Source organism: Dreissena polymorpha, chromosome 5 (genome assembly GCF_020536995.1).
Source record: "Dreissena polymorpha isolate Duluth1 chromosome 5, UMN_Dpol_1.0, whole genome shotgun sequence".
NCBI classification, from domain to species: domain Eukaryota; kingdom Metazoa; phylum Mollusca; class Bivalvia; order Myida; family Dreissenidae; genus Dreissena; species Dreissena polymorpha.
The window spans coordinates 31,720,609-31,742,528 of NC_068359.1; the positions used below are offsets into that span (position 1 = coordinate 31,720,609).

General features: G+C 37.3%; 2 protein-coding genes across 6 annotated transcripts in view; one reads left to right on the forward strand and one right to left on the reverse strand.

The window, feature by feature from the left end:
• The window catches only part of LOC127880629 (sugar phosphate exchanger 3-like), a 251,664-nt gene extending 245,733 nt beyond the window's left edge, over window positions 1–5,931 (forward strand). For 2 of the 3 annotated variants that reach the window (XM_052427950.1, XM_052427949.1), the window contains exons 14-16: window positions 875–969; window positions 1,845–1,910; window positions 2,248–5,931. In XM_052427950.1, the coding sequence (XP_052283910.1) occupies window positions 875–969; window positions 1,845–1,910; window positions 2,248–2,433 (347 nt within the window). In that variant the 3' untranslated portion in view covers window positions 2,434–5,931. The remainder of the gene's footprint in view (window positions 1–874; window positions 970–1,844; window positions 1,911–2,247) is intronic. The other variant, XM_052427952.1, reaches the window with a different exon arrangement.
• Window positions 5,932–9,261: 3,330 nt separating this feature from the next.
• The window catches only part of LOC127881756 (serine-rich adhesin for platelets-like), a 59,026-nt gene continuing 46,367 nt past the window's right edge, over window positions 9,262–21,920 (reverse strand). For all 3 annotated transcript variants that reach the window (XM_052429853.1, XM_052429850.1, XM_052429851.1), the window contains exons 19-27: window positions 21,253–21,430; window positions 20,295–20,516; window positions 19,772–19,895; window positions 18,566–18,792; window positions 16,112–17,392; window positions 14,944–15,199; window positions 14,061–14,207; window positions 13,339–13,719; window positions 9,262–12,687 (exon numbers count right to left, since the gene is read on the reverse strand). In XM_052429853.1, coding sequence (XP_052285813.1) covers window positions 12,227–12,687; window positions 13,339–13,719; window positions 14,061–14,207; window positions 14,944–15,199; window positions 16,112–17,392; window positions 18,566–18,792; window positions 19,772–19,895; window positions 20,295–20,516; window positions 21,253–21,430 — 3,277 coding nt within the window. In that variant the 3' untranslated portion in view covers window positions 9,262–12,226. The remainder of the gene's footprint in view (window positions 12,688–13,338; window positions 13,720–14,060; window positions 14,208–14,943; window positions 15,200–16,111; window positions 17,393–18,565; window positions 18,793–19,771; window positions 19,896–20,294; window positions 20,517–21,252; window positions 21,431–21,920) is intronic.

Consider the following 21,920-nt stretch of genomic DNA (forward strand, 5'->3'; position numbering starts at 1 on the left):
GTAGGTATCTGATCAGTGCAGTAATATCTGCCGACCTTGGTAGGTATTTGATCAGTGCAGCAATATCTTAAAAAGTTGTTTGAAATTTTCATTTACGGTCCTGTATGACTCTACTGTTCCTAAGCATGTGTGCTTTAGGGATCCACTTTGCAAGGTATTGTTTAAAAAAAAAACTTTTTGTAAAGTTATTAATGATGTAACATAATAAGAATATCTACCTGTATATCGTCGCTGTCGTTCTCAAACCTTGTAGCTACAAAATGCCAACTTTTCAGGAGAGAGAAAAAACCGTCTCATTTTTTTATAACGATGTTTTAGAAATTGAAATTCTGTAAAAATACCAAACAAATGAAGCTGCAAAATACGGTATAAGCCGTAGACGCATAAGTCATACTGATAAGTCATACTGACAGTCAGACATGGTAGCTATGATATTTTGTCACCACAGTTTTGTCATTTTTATGAGGTACGAGAATTCATCCTGATAGGAAACCTCGTAGTTGCAAATAATTTTTTTATAAAAACGTTTTTGTCAAATTTGTCCAAACGAAACGACGTACCTATAGGTGAAATTGCGTCGCTAGGACTTTTCGCCGGGAAAAAAGCCAACAATCATTCTACAACATTTCGTCACGTGGCTTTTTCAAGGGCTCTGATTAGCGTAGAGCTACGAGATATAGCACAAAACACGCGCCAGACTTAATATATTCGGAAAAGACGAAAACAATATTTTGAAAATTTTGGAGCTACGAGGTTTGAAAACGACAGCTTCGATATATGGCTTGTCTTGCTAAAGACTTGTGGAATAAACCAGTAGTATCTTTACTGTATTATGATGGCATTACCATTATCCTTCTTCTACTACTGTGTGCAGGGAAGCAGGGCCCTATACAAGGAAACAAAGAGGCACTGGCGACAGTGACAGGCATTGTGGATGGGACTGGCAGTGTAGGGGCAGCTCTCGGGCAGGTAATAGGGGCTGCTCTCTGGCGAGTAATAGGGGCAGATAATAGGGGCAGCTTTGGGCAGGTAAAGGGGCTACGTTGACATTGTGGATGGGACCTGCAGTGAAGGGGCAGCTCTCTGGCAGGTAACAGGGGCAGCTCTCGGGCAGGTAATAGGGGCAGCTCTAGGGAAGGAAATAGGGGCTACCTTGATGGAATTCTTCAGACCAAAATTGTGCTATGTTAATAGAAATTATTTAAATCTAAAACCTGAATCTGGCTTTTACTTAATAGAATTAAAGCAAGCTTGATGAAACTTTTGGACATTCTGTTCTTACACTGACAACATAAACCTGTTATGGGACTGCTGTTATGTCTGTCACAAAATTCTTGTAATTAAAAAGTGCAAATCCTAAACAAGTTTTTCACCCCAGATTGCTTGCAGTTTCATGGATTGGATTCTTGTAATGAAGGTCAAATATTCCGCTGCTCTTACCTTGCTTTTTAATTTATATACAAAACTGGAAGTTTTTACCTACAACAAGCTACTCTACATCTGTCAATAAATGCATTAGTTAGAGGTAGTTTTGTGGACTGTCATGGAATTTGTGGTGTTCTGGAAGTGCAGAAATAAGCTTCAGAGTCATTATTCAAAATGAGCTGTGCTCTGGGAAAATGAGGCTTAATGCATGTGCAGACTGCACAGGCTCATCTTCGATGATACTTCACGAACATTTATTAAGCCCTGTTTTCCCAGAGTGCGTCCCACTTGTATTTGTACTCTGTTTCTCTTGTTTGTAATATCCAGTAACCATATAGAAACATTTTATTGTATTCTACTAAACATCATACTATTGTCCAAGTGTAGTCTGACATCTCATGGTCATATGTGTTTTTCAGATACTTGTTCCACTACTTCAGGAGAAACTGCAATGGCCGTCTGTATTTTACCTATTTATAATCATGGTAAGTTACGTGCTAAATATGATATTGTGAGCGTACTAAGCATTTAGAGTAAGTTAACATTTACGCATTTTTCTTTGTTAAATTAAAATATAAATGCATATACAATTATTTTGTTAAGTGACATGAAGAAAATGTTATCAGTTTATGGAAGAAAACTTCGAAAAATACAATGAAGGCAAAATATATCAGGAAAGAGTGAAGATTATTTCTGTGTCTACTATTATCCATCCTAGGTATGAAACTGAGTGTATTTTTTTAGAACATTTTATTATGAAGAGTTCTGGTGTACTACTTTTTGTTAAGCATTTTAGTAGTTTGACTTGTTTTAACATTTCAGACAGTGTGTACTATACTGTGTATCATTCCAATGCTTCTGCGAGAAGTTCCTGAGTTGTGGTCTGATATCAAAGTCTGCTGCAGCAAATACACATTTACATGGTACTGCGGATTGTACAAACGACAAGCGAAAGATTTGGTGCCCGTGTCCATCAATGATGATGATGAAGACTTGTTCTCTGATTAATATTTCAGTGTGTGTTTTTCAACATCATTTTGATTTAGCGATCTGAACTGAAAATGACTTGTATTTATTTTTTTTGTACAGTTTTTATTTTATTGAAATTTATTTATTCTAGTGTATGTTGTTTGGTGCTGTGGCTTGTTTTGGTTATTGTGTTAAGTCTTTTATGATAAAGCAGGCATAGGCTCATTTACCGGTAATTATAAGCATGTTTTTTATTTCTAGCCAAGTGTCCATTATTCTTATTAAAACTACAGGTGTGTCAAAAGGTTTGAATACACAGTTTTCAACGTGGCAGAAATTATAGATGTCAGTTTTCCTATATTTGTTTTGGTAATTTTAAGAGAAAGTATTTTTATGCCCCCTGTAGGGTGGCATATAGCAGTTGAACTGTCCGTCAGTCAGTATGTCAGTCTGTCCATCCGTCCGAAAAAAAACTTTCACATTGGCCATAACTTTTTAAATATTGAAGATAGCTCCTTGATATTTGGCATGCATGTGTATCTCATGGAGCTGCACATTTTGAGTGGTAAAACTTCAAGGTGAACATCATCCTTCAATGTCTAGGGTCGAAAAAACAAAGTCAAGGGAAGTAATAAGCTTTAAATGGACATAGTTATCTGACCTGCCCACGTATATATTTTTGTTAAATAAATCAAAGCGGCGCAGTAGGCGGCATTGTGTTTCTGACAAACACATTGTGGTAAAAGGTCACGGTCAAGGTCATCCTTATCGGTCTACGGTAAAAAATACAGATTTAAGGGAAGTAATAAGCTTTAAAAAGGGAGAAAAATTTTAAATATTGAACATAGCCACTTTATATATTTGGCATGCATGTGTATCTCATGGAGCTGCACATTTTGAGTGGGGAATCTACAGTCACGGTAGTGGCTTTTAATTATTTGCTACTAAAAAAAGAGATTTGTTACAGACAATTATTTTCAAGGGAAGTAATTTATATAATTATAAATCTCATATATTTCCTTACCAAGAATTGAAGTTCTTTTCACAGTTACTGTACAGATTTATTATTTTGATTATTTATAACCCAAATGATTGATTTTTCAAAGTTTTTTTTAAATGATATAATTACAATTTCTTTGATGTTAATTACATACCTGTGGTCTTATGTCCATAGATACATGATCAACTCTGACTATGATCTCTTTTAAACCACAGGCCTTGGTTGTCAGTGATGTCTGACATGGTCATAATTGACCGTGAGACCCCCCCCCCTACACCCCCCGGTTGGATTGGACAAAATCCAAGGGAAGTAATAACCTTTAAAGGGAGATGATTTCTATACCTGCCAAATGATAAATAGAAATTCTATTTCAATGCGGCGCAGTAGGGGGCATTGTGTTTCTGACAAACACATCTCTTGTTTGGTTATCAATTTTTGGTCGGGAAAAGTTTGTAATTCTAACATATTTTTTGTTGCAAAAATTCTTGTTCTCAAAGAAACCACAATTTTTTTACTATAGCTACAACTTTATTACAATTTGTCATAAGTGCTGTTTCATACCATTGTAAAATATTGGCATTTCTGTCGAGACTAATGTTGCAATTGATATAATTATGTACCAGTAATAAGAACAAATGCGCTTGATCAAATAATATGAAATTATTGTTAAAGGGACCTTTTCACAGATTTTGGCATGTTTTGAAGTTTGTCATTAAATGCTTTAAATTGATAAATGTAAACATTTTATACTTTATATACGCAATGCTTGTAGTGTCACAAAATATAACAACAGAACTCTTCAAATTATCCAATCATTTTGTGTTTTAAATGCTTAATAATTTTCAGGCTTTAAATCATGAAAAGATGCATATAATGGATGGTAAATGTTCAGTATTGCTGTCTCCTGGCAAATATCATAACAACAACGAAAGTTTGCAAATCTGATTTTTTTTCAATTTTGTCAATTTACCGAAACGTGAAAAGGTCCCTTTAAAGCATTTACATTCCAAATACTTGATTTGTTTCTGTATGTTGTCTTTATATTGGATGGACAAAAAAAATTACAACCGGTACTATAATCTGACTGTGATAAATTATTGTTTAATGAATAACATGTTGTTGTTTTTTATTTTAAATGTACTGACATGTGTTTTAAAATGCAATTTATGTAATGGTGCAAGTTTATTGTGTGTAAGAAAATTCGTGTCTCTGCCATTGCTTTGCCATATATTCTATTTACATATTCTCAAACATATTCATTTTTAAAAGACTTTTGCTGTCATATTGAATTACTATTAGTTTAGTATATGAATTTCGAATAAAACACTAAAGAAAGTTTATGCATTCATAAAAAAATGTTTTTCCTAAGCAACAACAAATGATAAGAAAATATGTACGAGGTCAAAGAATTAAACTTTTAGTTTAGTAAGAACAAACCCAACTTGTTGCGAATCTTATTTCAAGACCTGCATTATAAGTAAATACTTTTAATTATATCACATTTTTCTATCTTTATATGGCTGATTTAAAAAAATAAAACTGTTGTACATCAAAACCATCTTGTATGGATTTAAAAAAAAGATTCGCATTCATTTTAATTGCTTTATTTTTTACTAAAATTGGTCAGCTTGTATGCTTATATATGTAAATTATTTGAATATTTCTTTATTTCCCTTACAATTCTACAACGAAGCCTCAGAATACTTGAGTGATATTATGGTCATTTTTTACTGTTGAATTGAGCTTAAAAGAATTAACAGGTCAAAAGAGTAAGTTAAAATGTGGTTACTGGCCAATTATCTGCAAACATATTGCTACCAGTTGTTTATAAAAAATATATATAATGTTGGATATTTTACATGACTGGATAGTCCTCTCAGCCGAAATGATCCGTAAAACAAAATAGTGTCTTTGTGTCGTATGAACGAATCTGCACTAAAACGAAATTTAAATTCACATAGTAAATCGAATCATTTCTGTCGTCAGTTATCAAAACGAAAATACATTATTTTTCTCTTTCCGGGATATTGTTTTAGTATGTTGATGCTGCATTAACAAATATAAGTTTATATGAAGTGAAAACACCAAAAAATAAACTACGGTTGCGATAGACACCTATAAACTGTAAGATGCCTATAATATCACTTTAAGTTTAAAAGGCTTCATTTCCAAACCTAAGTTACTGATGAGCAGCAAACAGCATATAACCTGAACAGACTGCGAGTTACTCTCAGGCTGTTCTAGTTTTATGCTGGTTCCAAAGTCTTTTTCACTTTGTTTTGTATGGGGGAAAGGGATATATTCTGTCAATTATTCTGCAAAAAAAAACATGTACTTGTTAAAAAAACATTCTGCATAAGGATGCAGTTTATAAAGATTGCGTAATATATGTAATTGATTTGTTCTTGCCAAAATGTTATCTTCCAACATTTGAACCATATCTTACATGAATATATGAGTCTTCCATGTCATAGAATATTTTGTTATATTTTATGTACTTGCATCTTACAGCCAATTAAAATCTTTTTAAAGCTTGAGATATTTGTATAATTTTATAATAATGTAACAATCATGGAAAGTTTTTCTGTGAAATACAAATTGCTTATATAAAGTATAAAATAAATCACTCGTTGCATGAGCACGGATGGCCGAGCGATCTACGCGATAGACTTTTACTCCAAGGGTCAGTGGTTCGAGCGCAGTTGAGGGTTCCTTTTTTTATGTCCTCTTGTCTATACTGGGGGACATTGTTTTTGCCATGTGTGTTGGTTTGTTGCTTTGTTTGCGTTAAACTTTAACATTGGCCATAACTTTTGCAATATTGAAGAATAATTAGATAGCAACTTGATATTTGGCATGCATGTGTATCTCATGGAGCTGCACATTTTGAGTGGTGAAAGGTCATGGTCATCCTTCAAGGTCAAAGATATTGGGGGGGGGGGGGACAGTGTTTCATAAACACATCTTGTTTCTGTCTATAATTGTAGTCTTGGTTTTTACTGGAGCTTTTTAGATTCAATGTTTACATATATTGTTTACATATATTAATATATAGCATTTAATGACACACTTCAATACATGCCAAAATCTGTGAAAAGACCCCTTTCCCCTGCCAGGACGATGGTGGAAAGGCATTTAGTGTTACCTCTGTCTGTCTGTGTGTCATTTCGATTCAGGCTCATATCTTTGTTGTCCATAATGGGATTTCAAAATAAATTGGCACAAATGATTATTATAACAGAACAAAATATCGCTTTCAAAAACCATGTTGCTGGCTTCGTGAGCTTGTTGGTATCAAGCCCATGACTTTGTTTTGCATCATGGGAATTCAAAACAAGGGCTGTTTGTAAAACATGCATGCCCCCCATATGGGCTGTCCGTTGTAGTGGCAGCCATTGTGTGAATACGTTTTTTGTCACTGTGACCTTGACCTTTGATCTAGTGACCTGAAAATCGAAAGGGGTCATCTGTGAGTCACGATCAATGTACCTATGAAGTGTCATGATCCTAGGCAAAAGCGTTCTTGAGTTATCATCTGAAAATCATTTTACTATTTCGGGTCACCTTGACCTTTGACCTTGTGACCTCAAAATCAATAGGGGTCATCTGCCAGTCATGATCAATCTACCTGTGAAGTTTCATGATCCTAGGCATATGCGTTCTTGAGTTATCATCTGAAAACCATTTTACTATTTCGGGTCACCGTGACCTTGACCTTTGACCTAGTGACCTCAAAATCAATAGGGGTCATCTGCGAGTCTTGATCAATCTACCCATGAAGTTTCATGATCCTAGGCTTATGCATTCTCGAGTTATCATCCAGAAACCATTTTACTATTTCGGGTCACCGTGACCTTGACCTTTGACCTAGTGACCTCAAAATCAATAGGGGTCATCTGTGAGTCATGATCAATCTACCCATGAAGTTTCATGATCCTAGACGTATGCGTTCTTGAGTTATCATTCAAAAACCATTTTACTATTTCGGGTCACTGTGACCTTGACCTTTGACCTAGTGACCTCAAAATCAATAGGGGTCATCTGCGAGTCATGATCAATGTACCTATGAAGTTTCATGATCCTAGGCCCAAGCGTTCTTGAGTTATCGTCTGACAACCACCTGGTGGACAGACCGACCGACAGACCGACCGACATGAGCAAAGCAATATACCCCCTCTTCTCCGAAGGGGGGGCATAATAAATTATGGCGTATGAACAGCATATCAAGACAATATGATATCATATTGTAAGACATAGCATATTTGTTTTGACTTTATGCAAATACCAGGTTGTTGGCATTAAAAGTAAAGGTCACTGCTGAGGAAACTATTACTTTGTGCATATTCCTGATATGGCCCTAATAAAAGTACATGTTCATTCATGCTCAATAGGTTAGTGTGAGTACGATTGGATTTGAAAATTAATTGGTATAAATAATTATAATATCAAAGCAATGATTGCAACAATCATGTCAGTAACTTCAAGGTAAAGGTCACAGTTAACACTTAAAAAGTTTTGGCACTGCCAGTGGTATCACGTGACTTTATGGGGTTCACAAATGGATGTAAACAAACCAGTAAGTGGTGCTTTTTTTTCTCAAATAAATTTTTAAAACTTTTTTTCTGAAGAATTTCAACTAGTGCATAAAAGACAGTTTTTTAAGCGGCTTATGGCAATGTGAAACACATCAGAATTACTTTATTTAAAAAGACTATTGCCAAGCAATATATATCCCCTACCGACTCAACCATTGTCAGAATTTTTTGTTGTTGCCATAGCAACCAGAATTTTTGATGTAGGAACAAAATGAAAAGACGTGCATAATGTCCATATTGTCATCTATCCATGTTTCAAGTTTCATTCAAAAATATGGAGAACTTTTAAATGTTATCGCAGGATCCAGAAAAGAGTGACGGACTGACAGACAGACACACAGAGTGCAAACCATAAGTCCCCTCCAGTGAAACCGGTAGGGGACAATAAGCCTGTGTTCTTGTCCAAAAATTTGATACACAGTTCATATACAAATACACGATTATGAAGCACGCAACGTGAAATTTTGGCACAGATATCAGGCATATTCAATAATGTATCCTTAAATCTTAAGATATTGGCACAAACTGCAACAAAAACTGTCTTTAATGCACTAAAGATTGTTGCAAACATATTCAAAAAACTTTAGATATTTTCAAAAATAAAGTTCTTAACAGTGTGTTTTCATTCTGTCCAGTCTGTGTGTAAGCCACCTGTGAACCCCGTTGATCCTGCACCCAGATAATACAGGCTGTGATCATAACAAGCCATCTTTCACCAGTGAAAGAAACACCAACTAAATACTAAACATGTAGCTGTTCTCATTATTATACTTCCAGGTATTTCATATGTTTATCAGTGTTCTCCATAAAATTTTTTAGAAGCCAGTTATACTTTCCAAGTAGCCGGCAACTAAGCAATAAAACGGGTGCACAATTTCAATTGATTTTTTTGGGGAAAAGTAGCAGGCCTCTAGATTGAATGTAACCGGTGAAATTGCAGGATGTGGTGCTTCCGGAGAACACTGGTTATTCATATGAGTAGTGTTCTGAGAAAACTTGGCATAATGCATGTGCGTACAGTGTCGTCCCAAGTGATTGCATAGGCTAATCAGGGACGACACTTTCCGCTTTTATGACATTTTTCGTTTAAATGAAGTCTTTTCTTAGCGAAAATCCAATTTAAGCGGAAAGGAAAGTGTGGTCCCTCCCTGATTAGCCTGTGCGGACTGCACAGGCTAATCTGGGATGATACTTTACGCACATGCATTAAGCTCGGTTGTCTCAGAACGCGACTCATAGGGTGAGGAAGGAGCAATAAACAATCAACTAGAATTGTCATTTCGCATTTACTAACCATGTCAACATTAGGGTATATAATTATGTACCCAAAGTATATATACCTTAACATAGGTGAACAACCAGCCAAGCTACTTGAATCAGATTTTTTTTTTTTAAAGAAAATACACATTTTATGTATTCTTCTATTTAGAAAAACTGTTTCTGTAAAGGTTACATTAATTCTTTTTATTTTTCATATTGAGGCGCAACAAATCGATCGCTTCTTCCACTGACTTTAGTCCCAAAACTTTGAAGCGTGAAACTGCAATAAAAAATATTTTTATTTAAATGTTTGATAGAAGTAAAGGGGAGTGCAAGGTGCAATATTCTACAAGTCATTGAGTACATATTAAACATTTCTGCCAAAAGCATGTAGCTTATTGTATGCTGCCATTTTGTACTACTGTTTCAAATTTTTTATATTTTTTTTCATAAAATGGCTTTGGCTTTAAAAATATGAATAGAAAAAAATAGCTCTGCTTTTTCAAAAATCGGATGAGGGGAAAAAGGGACCATGCAGGCAGAAGAAAATATTTTTAGTCCATTCAACGTATTTTTGGTGTGGAAATGGCGAGGAACATTTAATCAATTGTTTTGGCCTCGTGAAGTATTACATGATCTCAAGTCGATAATTTCACTGGTATCAATGCGTTATTCTGGCATTAGGCTTACAGTAGCTTGGGTGGTTTTCCAACCAAATATATAACAAAGCAACAGACGAGTACACAAACATGAAAATACAAACACATCAAATAGCACATTTTATTTCAACTTTAAGTTAACAATGCGGAATATTTGCGATTTTGAAAAATTGTTCATGATTTTTAATCGTCAGTTTTGTTATGTTCTGGATCTTAAGGCAGATTTTGACTGGATGTAAACCTCTGATTCTTAGGCAGAAAACAGGTTGATGTATAACTAACAACACATATTAAACCATCATAACATTTGAGCACATTTGAACTAAAACTATTATTCAGACAATAAAAAAGAAATTAATATACAACTTTTAAGAAACTGGAATTCTCCAAAAGCAATTTGTGGATTACAGCAATATATTTTTTGTAAGCTTCCATTTTGACAGAAGTAAGTATGCAGACCTTTAACCAATACAAATCACAATTTTGTATATGAGAAAAAATCACATGTTCATCGCATAGTTTATTCTTTGCAATAAATAAATTTCAAAACGATTAAAAAATAAAAAATAAATATATTTTACATTTGTTTATTCAAGAAGACATAGTCTGCCTTTATTTGCGTTATTTCAGTCAAATATTTTCATTTGTTGTGCTACAGTTATACAAAGAGATTCCTTATGTGCATTCCTGCAGGTTGTTAAATAACTCTATAAGATAGCAGCCCTATACAAGTAAAATTATCGCTATGACACATGACAAAAACACCACTGTACACTTACAAAAATAGACATCTCCGTAAAAAGCTTCTATTTACATATGTACACCATGTACAAAAGTAAAGACAGAAATGTGATAGTTCAGAACAGTGCACCAAGTCTAATGCAATACATTCCAAATATGACACGAGAAGCTTTGTCCGAAAATGGGCCTTATGACATATTTGCACAATATAGCTCCAGATTTGCCTTTGCAAGAGGGATAATAATGTCAACTTATGAGACTGTTCAACCTTGCACCACTTTCTAGTTGAAAGGATAGCTCATTACCAGACTGCACCAATGCGCAGGCTTGTCTGGAGCTACGCTGGCCTAATATGGCATAATACCCATTTTCCAAAGACCCGGCTCCCATGTTGGCATGTTTGTGACAAATTAAAGGCAGTGTGCTAAAAATTGTTTACCCTAACCAAATAAACAAATCTACAATATTTATTAACAGAACTGACTTCAATTTCTCAAACATGTACATTTGTTTATTGAAGTTAACAAGGGTGTACATATTTAAACCTCTTATTACTTTCGAAATTGAAATTCATGTACATCAGCATTCTACCTTTAACTGTATATTGCACCAGAAATTGGGGTAAGTGACAGAAAAGATGGCAAAATGACAATAAATAATGACACATTTTATATACATTTGGTACGTACACTCACAAACAGATAGACATACCGCAGATGACACAACAACAACATGTTTCAATCAATAACATATCAATGCAGCTGCAAAGGCAGCCACAAGCAGTAAATTTTAAACTGCTGATCCCTTGAAATATGCAACAAACAAGTAGTTAAATGTCGCCGCATTGGTGCAAAAGGGTTCCATGTGCCTTTTAATTTCAATACCATGGTACCTTTCTGCACCAATGGGGCGCATTGTCTTTACAACACACAAACATATCTACATCATCACACAGTGCTTGTTATTTTAGTTAAGTTCAAATCTTAGTGTTTGGATACAAAGTCAATAGTTCTGCTATTAACAAAATACAAGTATTTTCACTATACACTATACATCTCATCTGTATACACGTAGATGAAGATATGGCAAATATAAGTAATGCCTTTTGAAATAAAAATAACAGGTACATGTATATACAGTGGTCACATTTACATCACCAATGTGTTCACATAGTATTTCAACATGGATTATTTCAGCAAATGAGTTATTTACACCTTAAAATAAATCTTGCAACACAAGTAACAAAATCCGTAACAAACAATGCTGCCTTTGACTTTAATATAATGTACACCATACACACTCTGTCTTTAGTGATGTAGAAATGTCACTAAGCAGGCAAACAAAAATGTCTCTAATGGTGAACACACTTCTACTTTACACATGCCTTCATAACACATTTTCGAACATATGTAATAGCCCATCAATAGTAAGTCCTTTTCAGTATTTATGTGATATTTGTTTGCCAAAGGGCTTTCTATCAGATGCTGGATGTTTGCCACCAGCACTTGACCATCTATGGTTCGAGATGACTTATCTTGTAAGGAACATATGTAGTAGTCCTTCAATAGTTTGTCCTTTCAGTATTTATGTGATATTTGTTTGCCAAAGGGCTTTCTATCAGAGGCCGGATGTTTGCCACCAGCACTTGAACGTCTATGGTTCCAGACCGGTGACTTATCTTGTAAAGTACTATAATTACCAGAACCGTTCTGCGGTAAAGCAGCCGCCTCTGCAAAACCATGACCACCAGGACCCTGTGCTATCCAAGTGCCCCCCAGTGATGGTGACTTGCCGTTACCCTGGTAACTATTTCCATTTGGCGCTGTAGAGGCCGCCAGACCACTAGAACCCCCAAGGTATGAGTTCTGCCTCTGGAAGTTGGTGTTCGACTGATGACCGTATTCAAATACCTGGGAGGCCATGCCCATAGACGATGCCATGCCATTCACTGGGTTGGTCGGCAGCTGGTCCATGGGTGCAGCTGACATATTGGTAGCCGAAGGTAGACTGGCCTGCTGCTGTACTTTGTTCAGTTGTGCTGGAAATGTAAAATTAAACATATTTAACCCTTTACCACTAAGAAGCAAAGTGAAAATAGCTACGTGCAAACAGCATAAGACCAGAACAGCCTGCGAGTAACTCTCAGTCTGTTCACATTTTATGCTGTTTGCTGCTCATCAGTATTTAAGGGTTGGAAATGAAGCCTTTAAAACTTGAATCCAGTAAGAAAGGTCTTTAATTAAATTTAATGTAACTTTCTAAGGGACTATACATGCGTAAAAATATGTATCTAAGTGGTAAAGGGTTAAAACAAGAATGGCAGGTTTTGCTCTAGTGAAAAAACACTTCTTATTTTATTGATTTATAATTTTTTCAAAACTTGTTCAAACTCACTAATGTAATTAGCAACAATTTGTAATGATCATTAAAAGTAACATTTGTACTGTAATAAGCAAAAATGTGTAATGGCCATAAAGTAACTAGGTTGCCATGGCATAATTAATATGGTATCCGCCTATCGACCAGAAGGTCACCGGTTCAATTCCCAATGTGGGAAAATTCTTTAGATCTCCCAAAGACACCAATTGCTGGTTCTACCCTTGAAACTGACTTAAGAGCATTTCAATAAGCATTAAGCTTGGGATCCACACTAGCTAAAATTAATAGGTTTAAACTCTATGTAACTAACCTTTAATTGCTGCAAGCTGAACGCTGAGATCGTTTTGTATCTGCTGTGGGGTTTTCACACTTGACAGCAAAGTGCTCAGTGAGCCCTGAATGGGACTCTTGCTAGCCCCAAGATTGTTCAAAGGTTTCACCGCAGGGCTGGGTGGTGGGACCATCTGAGGAGCGCTGGCCGAGCCCAGATTGGACATCAGCAGATCAGCGGTGGATCGGTTCCCTTGTGTCGCAAATGCCATCGCGTGGGATGTGGGCCCATTCTGAAACCTCAACTGGCGCCCTGCAGACTGGATCCCAGCTCCAGTCCTCAGACTGGAGTTAGGGGGAGGTGGTGGAGGTGGGGGAGGGGCATCTCCGTCCAGAATACCAGCAGCTTTCACACTAGTGTCTGCACAGCACAAATAAAATACAATTATTAAATGAGCTGCACTCTGTGTGAAAACAGGGCTTAGTGCATATTCGTGGATCATGTTTTCAGGTCACACAAGGTCACAGTTGTATTCCAAAGATCTTTTTTTTTTAAATAACTATTAATCATCCAATAATTCTATAAACATTAGTTAAAACGCCCTAACCCCTTTCTTGGGATTATGAAACCTTCTCTTTAGCCTAGATCAAGCAAAGTTAAGAACTATTTGTTAATTAAGCAATTTAGGCATTGCAAGACGGATATCAGCTGAAATGAGATAATTCACACCCTTGAATGACTAATATGTAGAAAAAACAAACCGATATTGGAGTCAATGTCTGCTTCTATGTCCGCGCTATCGTCCAGTCCAAACTCTGATCGCAACCTCTCGGCTAGACTGACGTGCTTGCGAGCTTCCTCTTGCTTGTCTTTACGATTGAAAATAGGGGACAAGAGATCCGAGGAACCTGCAGATGGAAGTTTAGATAGCAGTGTTTTTGTTTTTTATATCAGAATCGGGTCCGGTAATCGGCCCCATTCCCAATGAATCATGTATATATTTTTTTCCCAAGTGGGAGTTAAAAATTCCCAATGGAAGGTTGTTTTTTTTAGATCTCAGTATTTTGTTCATCTCCAATCCATATATAAGTTCAACCTTAGTAAATATAATACTGAACACACTTTTGAAGCATTTTTTAGCAAAACAAGAACACAGATTTCCCAATTTTAGTCAATACATCGCAAATTTTCCCAATCCAAAGGGACCTGGCCCCATTCCCAAAATGGGGAGAAAAAACACTGGACAGTGTATGGCTATGGTAACGCTTACTGCAATGTTGACATCAATTACAACAATAATGTACGAGCCTTGCCCTGGGAAAACGAGACTAAATGCATGTGAGTGAAGTGTCTTCACAGATAAGCCTGTGCCGTTTTCTCTTTTATGTTGTTGTTTTTATAAGTCTCTTCTTAGCAAAAATCCAGTCTTGGCGGAAAGTGTTGTCCCTGAATAGCCTGTGCTGACTACACAGGCTAATCTGAGAGAACACTTCCGCATATGCATTAAACCCCCGTTTCCAAGAGCAAGGCACATATTTAAACCTTTCTAGCAACTGTTTTGATAATGAAATTCATGCAAACACTGTCATGCTAATTTATTTAATATCTGAAAGAAAAAAACAAAAAAAAACAACAACAACATACTTTTAAATTCTTTCCTATCAGTTTTCTCAAACATTGGTAGAGATGGAAGAGATGGCAGAGGTGGCAGCTTTCTGTCCAACTTCTCCCGTGATATTGGTGTGGACAGTTTCAGGGGGGATGTGCTGCTGGTACTGGACACGCTGGCGGACCTGTTGCTCGTTGTCATGGATACCGAGGGATCCTGGGAGGCCGAAGGGCTAGAGGAGCTGGTGCTCGTCTTCTCTTTCTTTCGCTGCAGATACTCCTGGATGCTCACCTGCAAACAGTCACATTTCACAAGAAATTAAATACTGGACGTGAATTACAATTTCTATACAAATGAGCCTCGTTCTGGGACCTGGGCTTAATAAATGTGCGTATGGTGTTGTCAAACATTAGCCTGTGCATCCCACACAGGCTTATCAGGGACAACACGTTCTGCTTTAATGTGTTTTTATTTAAAGAGTCTCTTTTAAGAGCAAATCCAGTTAAGGCCGAAAGTGATGTCCCTTATAAGCCGTGCAAACTGCACAGGACAATCTGGGATAACCAATTTACGCACATGCATTAAGCCCAGTTTTCCTGGAGCGAATATCATAATAAATTTGTATATACATTTAATACTGGACGAAATTTCAATTCCTGAGGATACAAATATACCATAAGCTCACCACTCAAAGATTAAACATTAAACAGATGTTGTGAAAAACTTTATTATTTGTGGGACACTAGAACTAGTTGATTTCGTGGTTGGAACAAAACACGCCTTGAAGTAAAAATAAATCTTCCATGAAAAACCAATATAAATGAACTCCGAGAGTCAATCCAAAATACTAACAAAAAGACATTGGTTAAACTCCACATGTGTGTTAAACAAAAACAAGAAATGTGTTTGTGAAACACAATTCTCCCTACTGCGCTTTGAAGCCATATATTTTACCTTTGACCTTGAAGGATGACCTTGACATTTCACCACTCAAAATGTGCAGCTCAATGAGACACATGCATGCCAAATATCAAGTTGCTATTTTCAATATTGCAAGGTTCAAGTTTTGGGACAGACACACACATACAATGACAGACAGACACACATACAATGACAGACAGACACACACATACAATGACAGACAGACACACACATACAATGACAGACAGACAGGCCAACAACAATATAAAAACACAAATAAACCTTTTTCTTTTCTTTGGGCAACTGAGATTCAGCACAAAAACTGGATTCAGGACAACTTGACAACGAGTCATCACTCGTCCTGCGACTGTCATCTCCACAGAGCTGGTAGCCTGGTTCAGTGGCTGAAGTTACATCCATCGAGTCCGAGTCATAGTTCACTGAGGCCGCAGACATGTGAGAGACATACTGAGTGGTGGAATCAACAGTCATATCAGCGCTGTAGCTGTTCTCATTCAAGAACTTCAGGTGACGATTGGGACCCGGGTTGATGTCAATGTTACCGTAGGACGACACCACGAAAGGGTCTGAGACATTTCTGGACGAGAGAGAATGGCTGGTTATTGACAGTCTCCTCTCTTCACAATGGCTATTGGACACTTCATTGTCAGATAATACACTGTTAAAATCCAGCGAAAGTGAAACACGTGGGGAAGTATTGTAAGTGTTGGCTGAGTCATCGGCAATATTTGAACCCGAAACATCCAGCGCATTTGATGCGGACACAAAATTACCTTTGTCTGTACTCGAGTCAACATGTGACACAATTTGAACGGTACTAGACTCTTCATTACTCACAGAGTCTACAAATGATGGCGATGATGAAATGTTTGATGATGTGCACACTTTATCACTAAAAACGCTTGATGGCCCATGCGGAGAAAGGTCCTTTGATATCAATACAGAGTCTGTTGTCTCGCTATTGCAACTATCACACTGGTTATTCTCTGACAGAGTCACAGGGCTACTGACTGCATTAGTATCCATGGCTTCTTCTCCACACTCTGTGCTGTCCACTTGTTCACTGACCGGCTCGCAATTGACCACTGCCGAGTCCACCTCGTTGCCACGTTGACCAGCCTGCGCGGAGGCATGCACTTCCTGTGAGCCGCTGTCACATTCCAGCTCTGCAGCCGACACGCGTTCCTCTTTATCCACTAGAGCACAGTCACTACTGTCTGGCTCCGACCTACTTGACCTACTAGCACTTTTAATGAAATTTTGATCACAGTTTTCCGTTTGTTCAGCGACATTCCAACTCCCCATCGCCTCATAGACAGCACACTCTGACGAGACATTATTGTCCATATTTGAGATCGACTCGTCAGTGGTACCGCGAAATGTATTTATCTCAGAATCTGTTCCATTGCCAATTCTGTCACATTCATTGGAGCTTACCACCGACCCATCATACTGTGGCGCCCTGAATCTGGGGGATATCTCCATGTCTGTATGGTCACTAGCGACTGGCACTTCAGAGACATTTGTTGATTCTGCCTTAAACTGAAAATTAAATGGTTTATGATGGTTTATTTTTCGCATAATCGGCAATACATGCTTTTGGCAAAATAAATCATATCATAAATACATATACACAATGAGATGAAGTTCGGCTATACAGAGAATTATTGTATGCAATATTGATGATTGTTATTCCACAAGTATAGGAAAAAGTGAAAGTAGATCATAATATACAAATAATGTCGATAATGATATAAATAAAGCCAAAAAAAGCTTAAGAAACATTAACATGTAGCACAAAACAAGAGCTGTCACCATAGGATGACTTATGCCCCCTATAAACACTTGGCAGAAGTTATGAGCTTTTTTCGAAACCTAAACGCAGATTTCAAAACCTTAACGCGGACCTTAAGTTCAAGGTCAAGGTCACAGAGGTAAAAATTTGTGCGCGTATGGAAAGGCCTTGTCCATATACACATGCACGCCAAATATGAAATTGCTATCTTTAGGGACATAGAAGTTATGAGCATTTTTCGAAATCTAAACGCAAAGTGTGACGGACTATATGCCCTATATGACTATATCACTATATGCCCTCCTTTAGGGGCATAAAAATGTCTTAGAATATCAAAATAAATCAAAAAGCCACATAAACTAGAGAGCGGACACCATGCTAAATCCTTGAAATGCACTAAGTGACCCCGTGACCTAGTTTTTGACCCGGCATGACCCATATTCGAACTTGACCTAGATATTATCTTGATACAACTTCTGACCAAGTTTGGTAAAGATCAGATGAAAACTACTCCAATTAGAGAGCGGACACCATGCTAAATCCTTGAAATGCACTAAGTGACCCCGTGACCTAGTTTTTAACCCGGCATGACCTATATTCGAACTTGACCTAGATATTGTCTAGATACAACTTCTGGCCAAGTTTGGTATAGATCGGATGAAAACTAAGACTGACAGACTGACGGACAGTGCTAAAACTATATACCCCCTTTTCTTCGAAAGGGGGCATAAAAACAACAAAGTGAAGGAATTTTACTCAAAATAAACAAATCTTGAATATACTATCAATATTGACAGTAAAATGTAACATCAATACTGTTGATAACGATACAGACGTTTCAAAACATGATGAATAGACAAAAACTAATGATTTTAAATGCAAACATTAAGCTTAACACACTGTTAAAAATAAACACATACCCCCTCTGTAACACCTGCCACATCCTCAACAGTTGTAAGTGGAGAAAACACCATATGGAGCCCATTACTATTCTTGATATTCTCAAATGACTCAGACAGGCCTGCGAAGTAGCTGGATGTCTGAGCGGGACCTACGCTTGGAGTGGGTGCTGATAGGTCGCCGTACCCACACTCGACAGTCATTGATTCTCTCGCTAGTCGACGTTTCTTCAGGGGCGTCACAAAATCTGGAAGCAGTTGATAATTTAATTAAACAACGGCCAGAATCCTTGTAATCCATACATCTACTTCATATGTTTTCGCTTAGAAGAAGAAAATTCAACACAACAGAAAACAATGTTCAACCTTTTGGGTGAGAATGGTTCTTGCCTTTGTTCCCTCATTTGAAAGTCTATACAATAATTTAACTAATAATTTTGCACAACAAAATCAGCACTAAACACAAAAAATATTCTTAAGAAGAAGTATCAGCAGGTAGAGTTAACAGCCAATCAAAATGAACATAATAGCTGATTCTAGGTACCAGGTAGAGTTAACAGCCAATCAAAATGAACATAATAGCTGATTCTAGGTACCAGGTAGAGTCAACAGCCAAGCAAAATGAACATAATAGCTGATTCTAGGTACCAGGTAGAGTTAACAGCCAATCAAAATGAACATAATAGCTGATTCTAGGTACCAGGTAGAGTCAACAGCCAATCAAAATGAACATAATAGCTGATTCTAGGTACCAGGTAGAGTTAACAGCCAATCAAAATGAACATAATAGCTGATTCTAGGTACCAGGTAGAGTAAACAGCCAATCAAAATGAACATAATAGCTGATTCTAGGTACCAGGTAGAGTTAACAGCCAATCAAAATGAACATAATAGCTGATTCTAGGTAGTATCAGCAGGTAGAGTTAACAGCCAATCAAAATGAACATAATAGCTGATTCTAGGTACCAGATGTGTATGAGCCTTGCTCTTGGAAACTGGGGTCAATGAATGAGCATAAAGTATTAACCAAGATTAGCCTGCGCAGTCAGTACAGGCTCATGAGGGACTACACTTTCCACCTAACCTGGACTATCTCAAAGAAGATACTTCCTTTAAATGAAAAATACCATGAAAGCAGAAAGCGTCGTCCCTGATTAACCTGGGACTACACTGTACGTACATGTGTTAAGCCTCACTTTACCAGACCGAGGGTCACATGTGACCTACCTATGGGAGGTGAGCCCCCGGGGCTGGGCATGGCGTGAGGGTTGGGGCTCTGACAGCCAGAGCCCGGCAGTGGGGAGCCCGAGGTGGACTCTGTCCCTTCACCCATCGCCTGACGTAACCAACGCTGAAAATATGTAGTACATGACAATGAGACTACAAATATCAAATATTGTAAAACATAGTTTAAATGTTTGCAAAATTAATAACAGTACAATACTACACAAACAACTTGTTAAAAAAACTTACGTTTACTGTTATTTAATAATATCTTTGTAACAATAATTAATTAAGTAATTTCCCTCAATGACCTCAAATACTGGTTTGACGAAGGAAACAAACATAAGAGCATTACAATTATCCTATGGCTTCCTATGCAATCAGCTAACACAATTGGTTAAAACAAAGTTATTAAGACAAAACTTTTGTTTTAATTAAAAAAGATTCTCAGGCAATTAGCGATGTCTGTATTGATTAATTAAATTGGTTAATGTGTATTTTTATTTTACCAAATTACAAGACTTACCTTCTTGGCTGAGCCTGCGCTGGTCTCCTGATTCAGGGACACGGAGCGTTCGCGTACTCCGGAGCTCTGACTGTTCCTGCGCAGCCTGTCCATGGAGTTGCGCGGGCTGGGCAGGCAGGTGACAAACATGCTGTCATCTACCGCGACCTCAAGGGGTTCAGCGCGACTTACGGCCGCTCGCCCTTCAATGCTCTTCTCACTCAGCCATTCGTTCATAAGATGCTGTAAAAGGCAAAACATTTTGGGAATGGGGCTAGGGCCCTTGAAATGGGGAAATATTTAATGGTTTTTACTCAAATTGGGAAATTAGTTTTGTTGTTTTTTTGCTAACAAATACTTTAAAAGTTTAAACCTGTTTCTAATATTGTTTCAAGGTAGGTTTAACTAAGACAGCTGGATAAGGAGATCTAGAGATTTAAAGATTTGATTTGAGAAAAGTTGAGAATTCTTCTTTTTTTTTACCTTCATTCCAGCAGCCAGTCATTTGGGAAAAATGCATACTTTTGGGATTGGGAATGGGGTAAAATTTCTGCCCCACATTTGATCAAACAAACAACTGCATTCAAAATCGCAAAATTTGAATGAATCTGACTTTGCAAGCCTTAAGTTAACCTTACCATTGGGATTGCTACCTTTTTCCGTAACTTTTAAAATTTGGAACAGTGGTCAATGCAAACAATGTTATAAATCTAAAATTTTGAGAGTGCATTTAATAAGGTTTGCAGATATAATATGGAAATTAAGTTCTTTAAAAACATTCATGCCGACAGTGTTTCTCACAGAATAAATACCAAGTATGCACGTTCATATAAGACTTACTTATCTGTCCTCAGCGTATCAGTATAAACCAAGCGTTTTCTGCTGATCGAACATTTCTACTCTGATATTAATGTAATGCACAACACATACCAAACAACAGCAGCAGAGAAAAAAAACACACGGTAACACTGATACTGACCCGTTTAGTTTTGAGGAATCTGAAAGCGGGCGGCACATCCGAAGCAAAGTCCACTGCGATCGCAGGGGTGGGAGGGCAGCTGATGGCTGCAGCCAGGGGCAGGCCACTGTTGCTATTCTCCTCTTGGGACTCCATCTGCACGTCGGAGCTGCCCGCTCCACTCATGTTACGTGTGCGCCTGTTGGTACAATCAGAATATGCAGTGCATGGCATTATGTCAATGTACATCTTCTTCATGAATTTTTAATTAAACAAGAGCTGTCTCCATCGGAAGACATATGCCCCGAAAAACGCTTTTTCGAAACCTAAACGCAGATTTCAAAAACCTTAACGCAGACCCTAAGTTCAAGGTCAAGGTGTCCAAATTTGTGTGCGTATGGAAAGGCCTTGTCCATATACACATGCATACCAAATATGAAGGTTACATCTGAAGCGGCATAGAAGTTATCAGCATTTTTCGAAACCTAAACGCAAAAAAGTGACGGACAGACAGAGGTACAGTGCGATCACCATATTCCCACCTTCGGGGGCATAAAAATGCTAATCTGATTGAAAAAATCTTCTACATGCATTATCACATGGTTGACATGGTTTCAATTGATATTTTATTTAAACATAACACTGTGGAAACTAGAGCTTTGTCACAGACGTGACTATTACCCCCACAT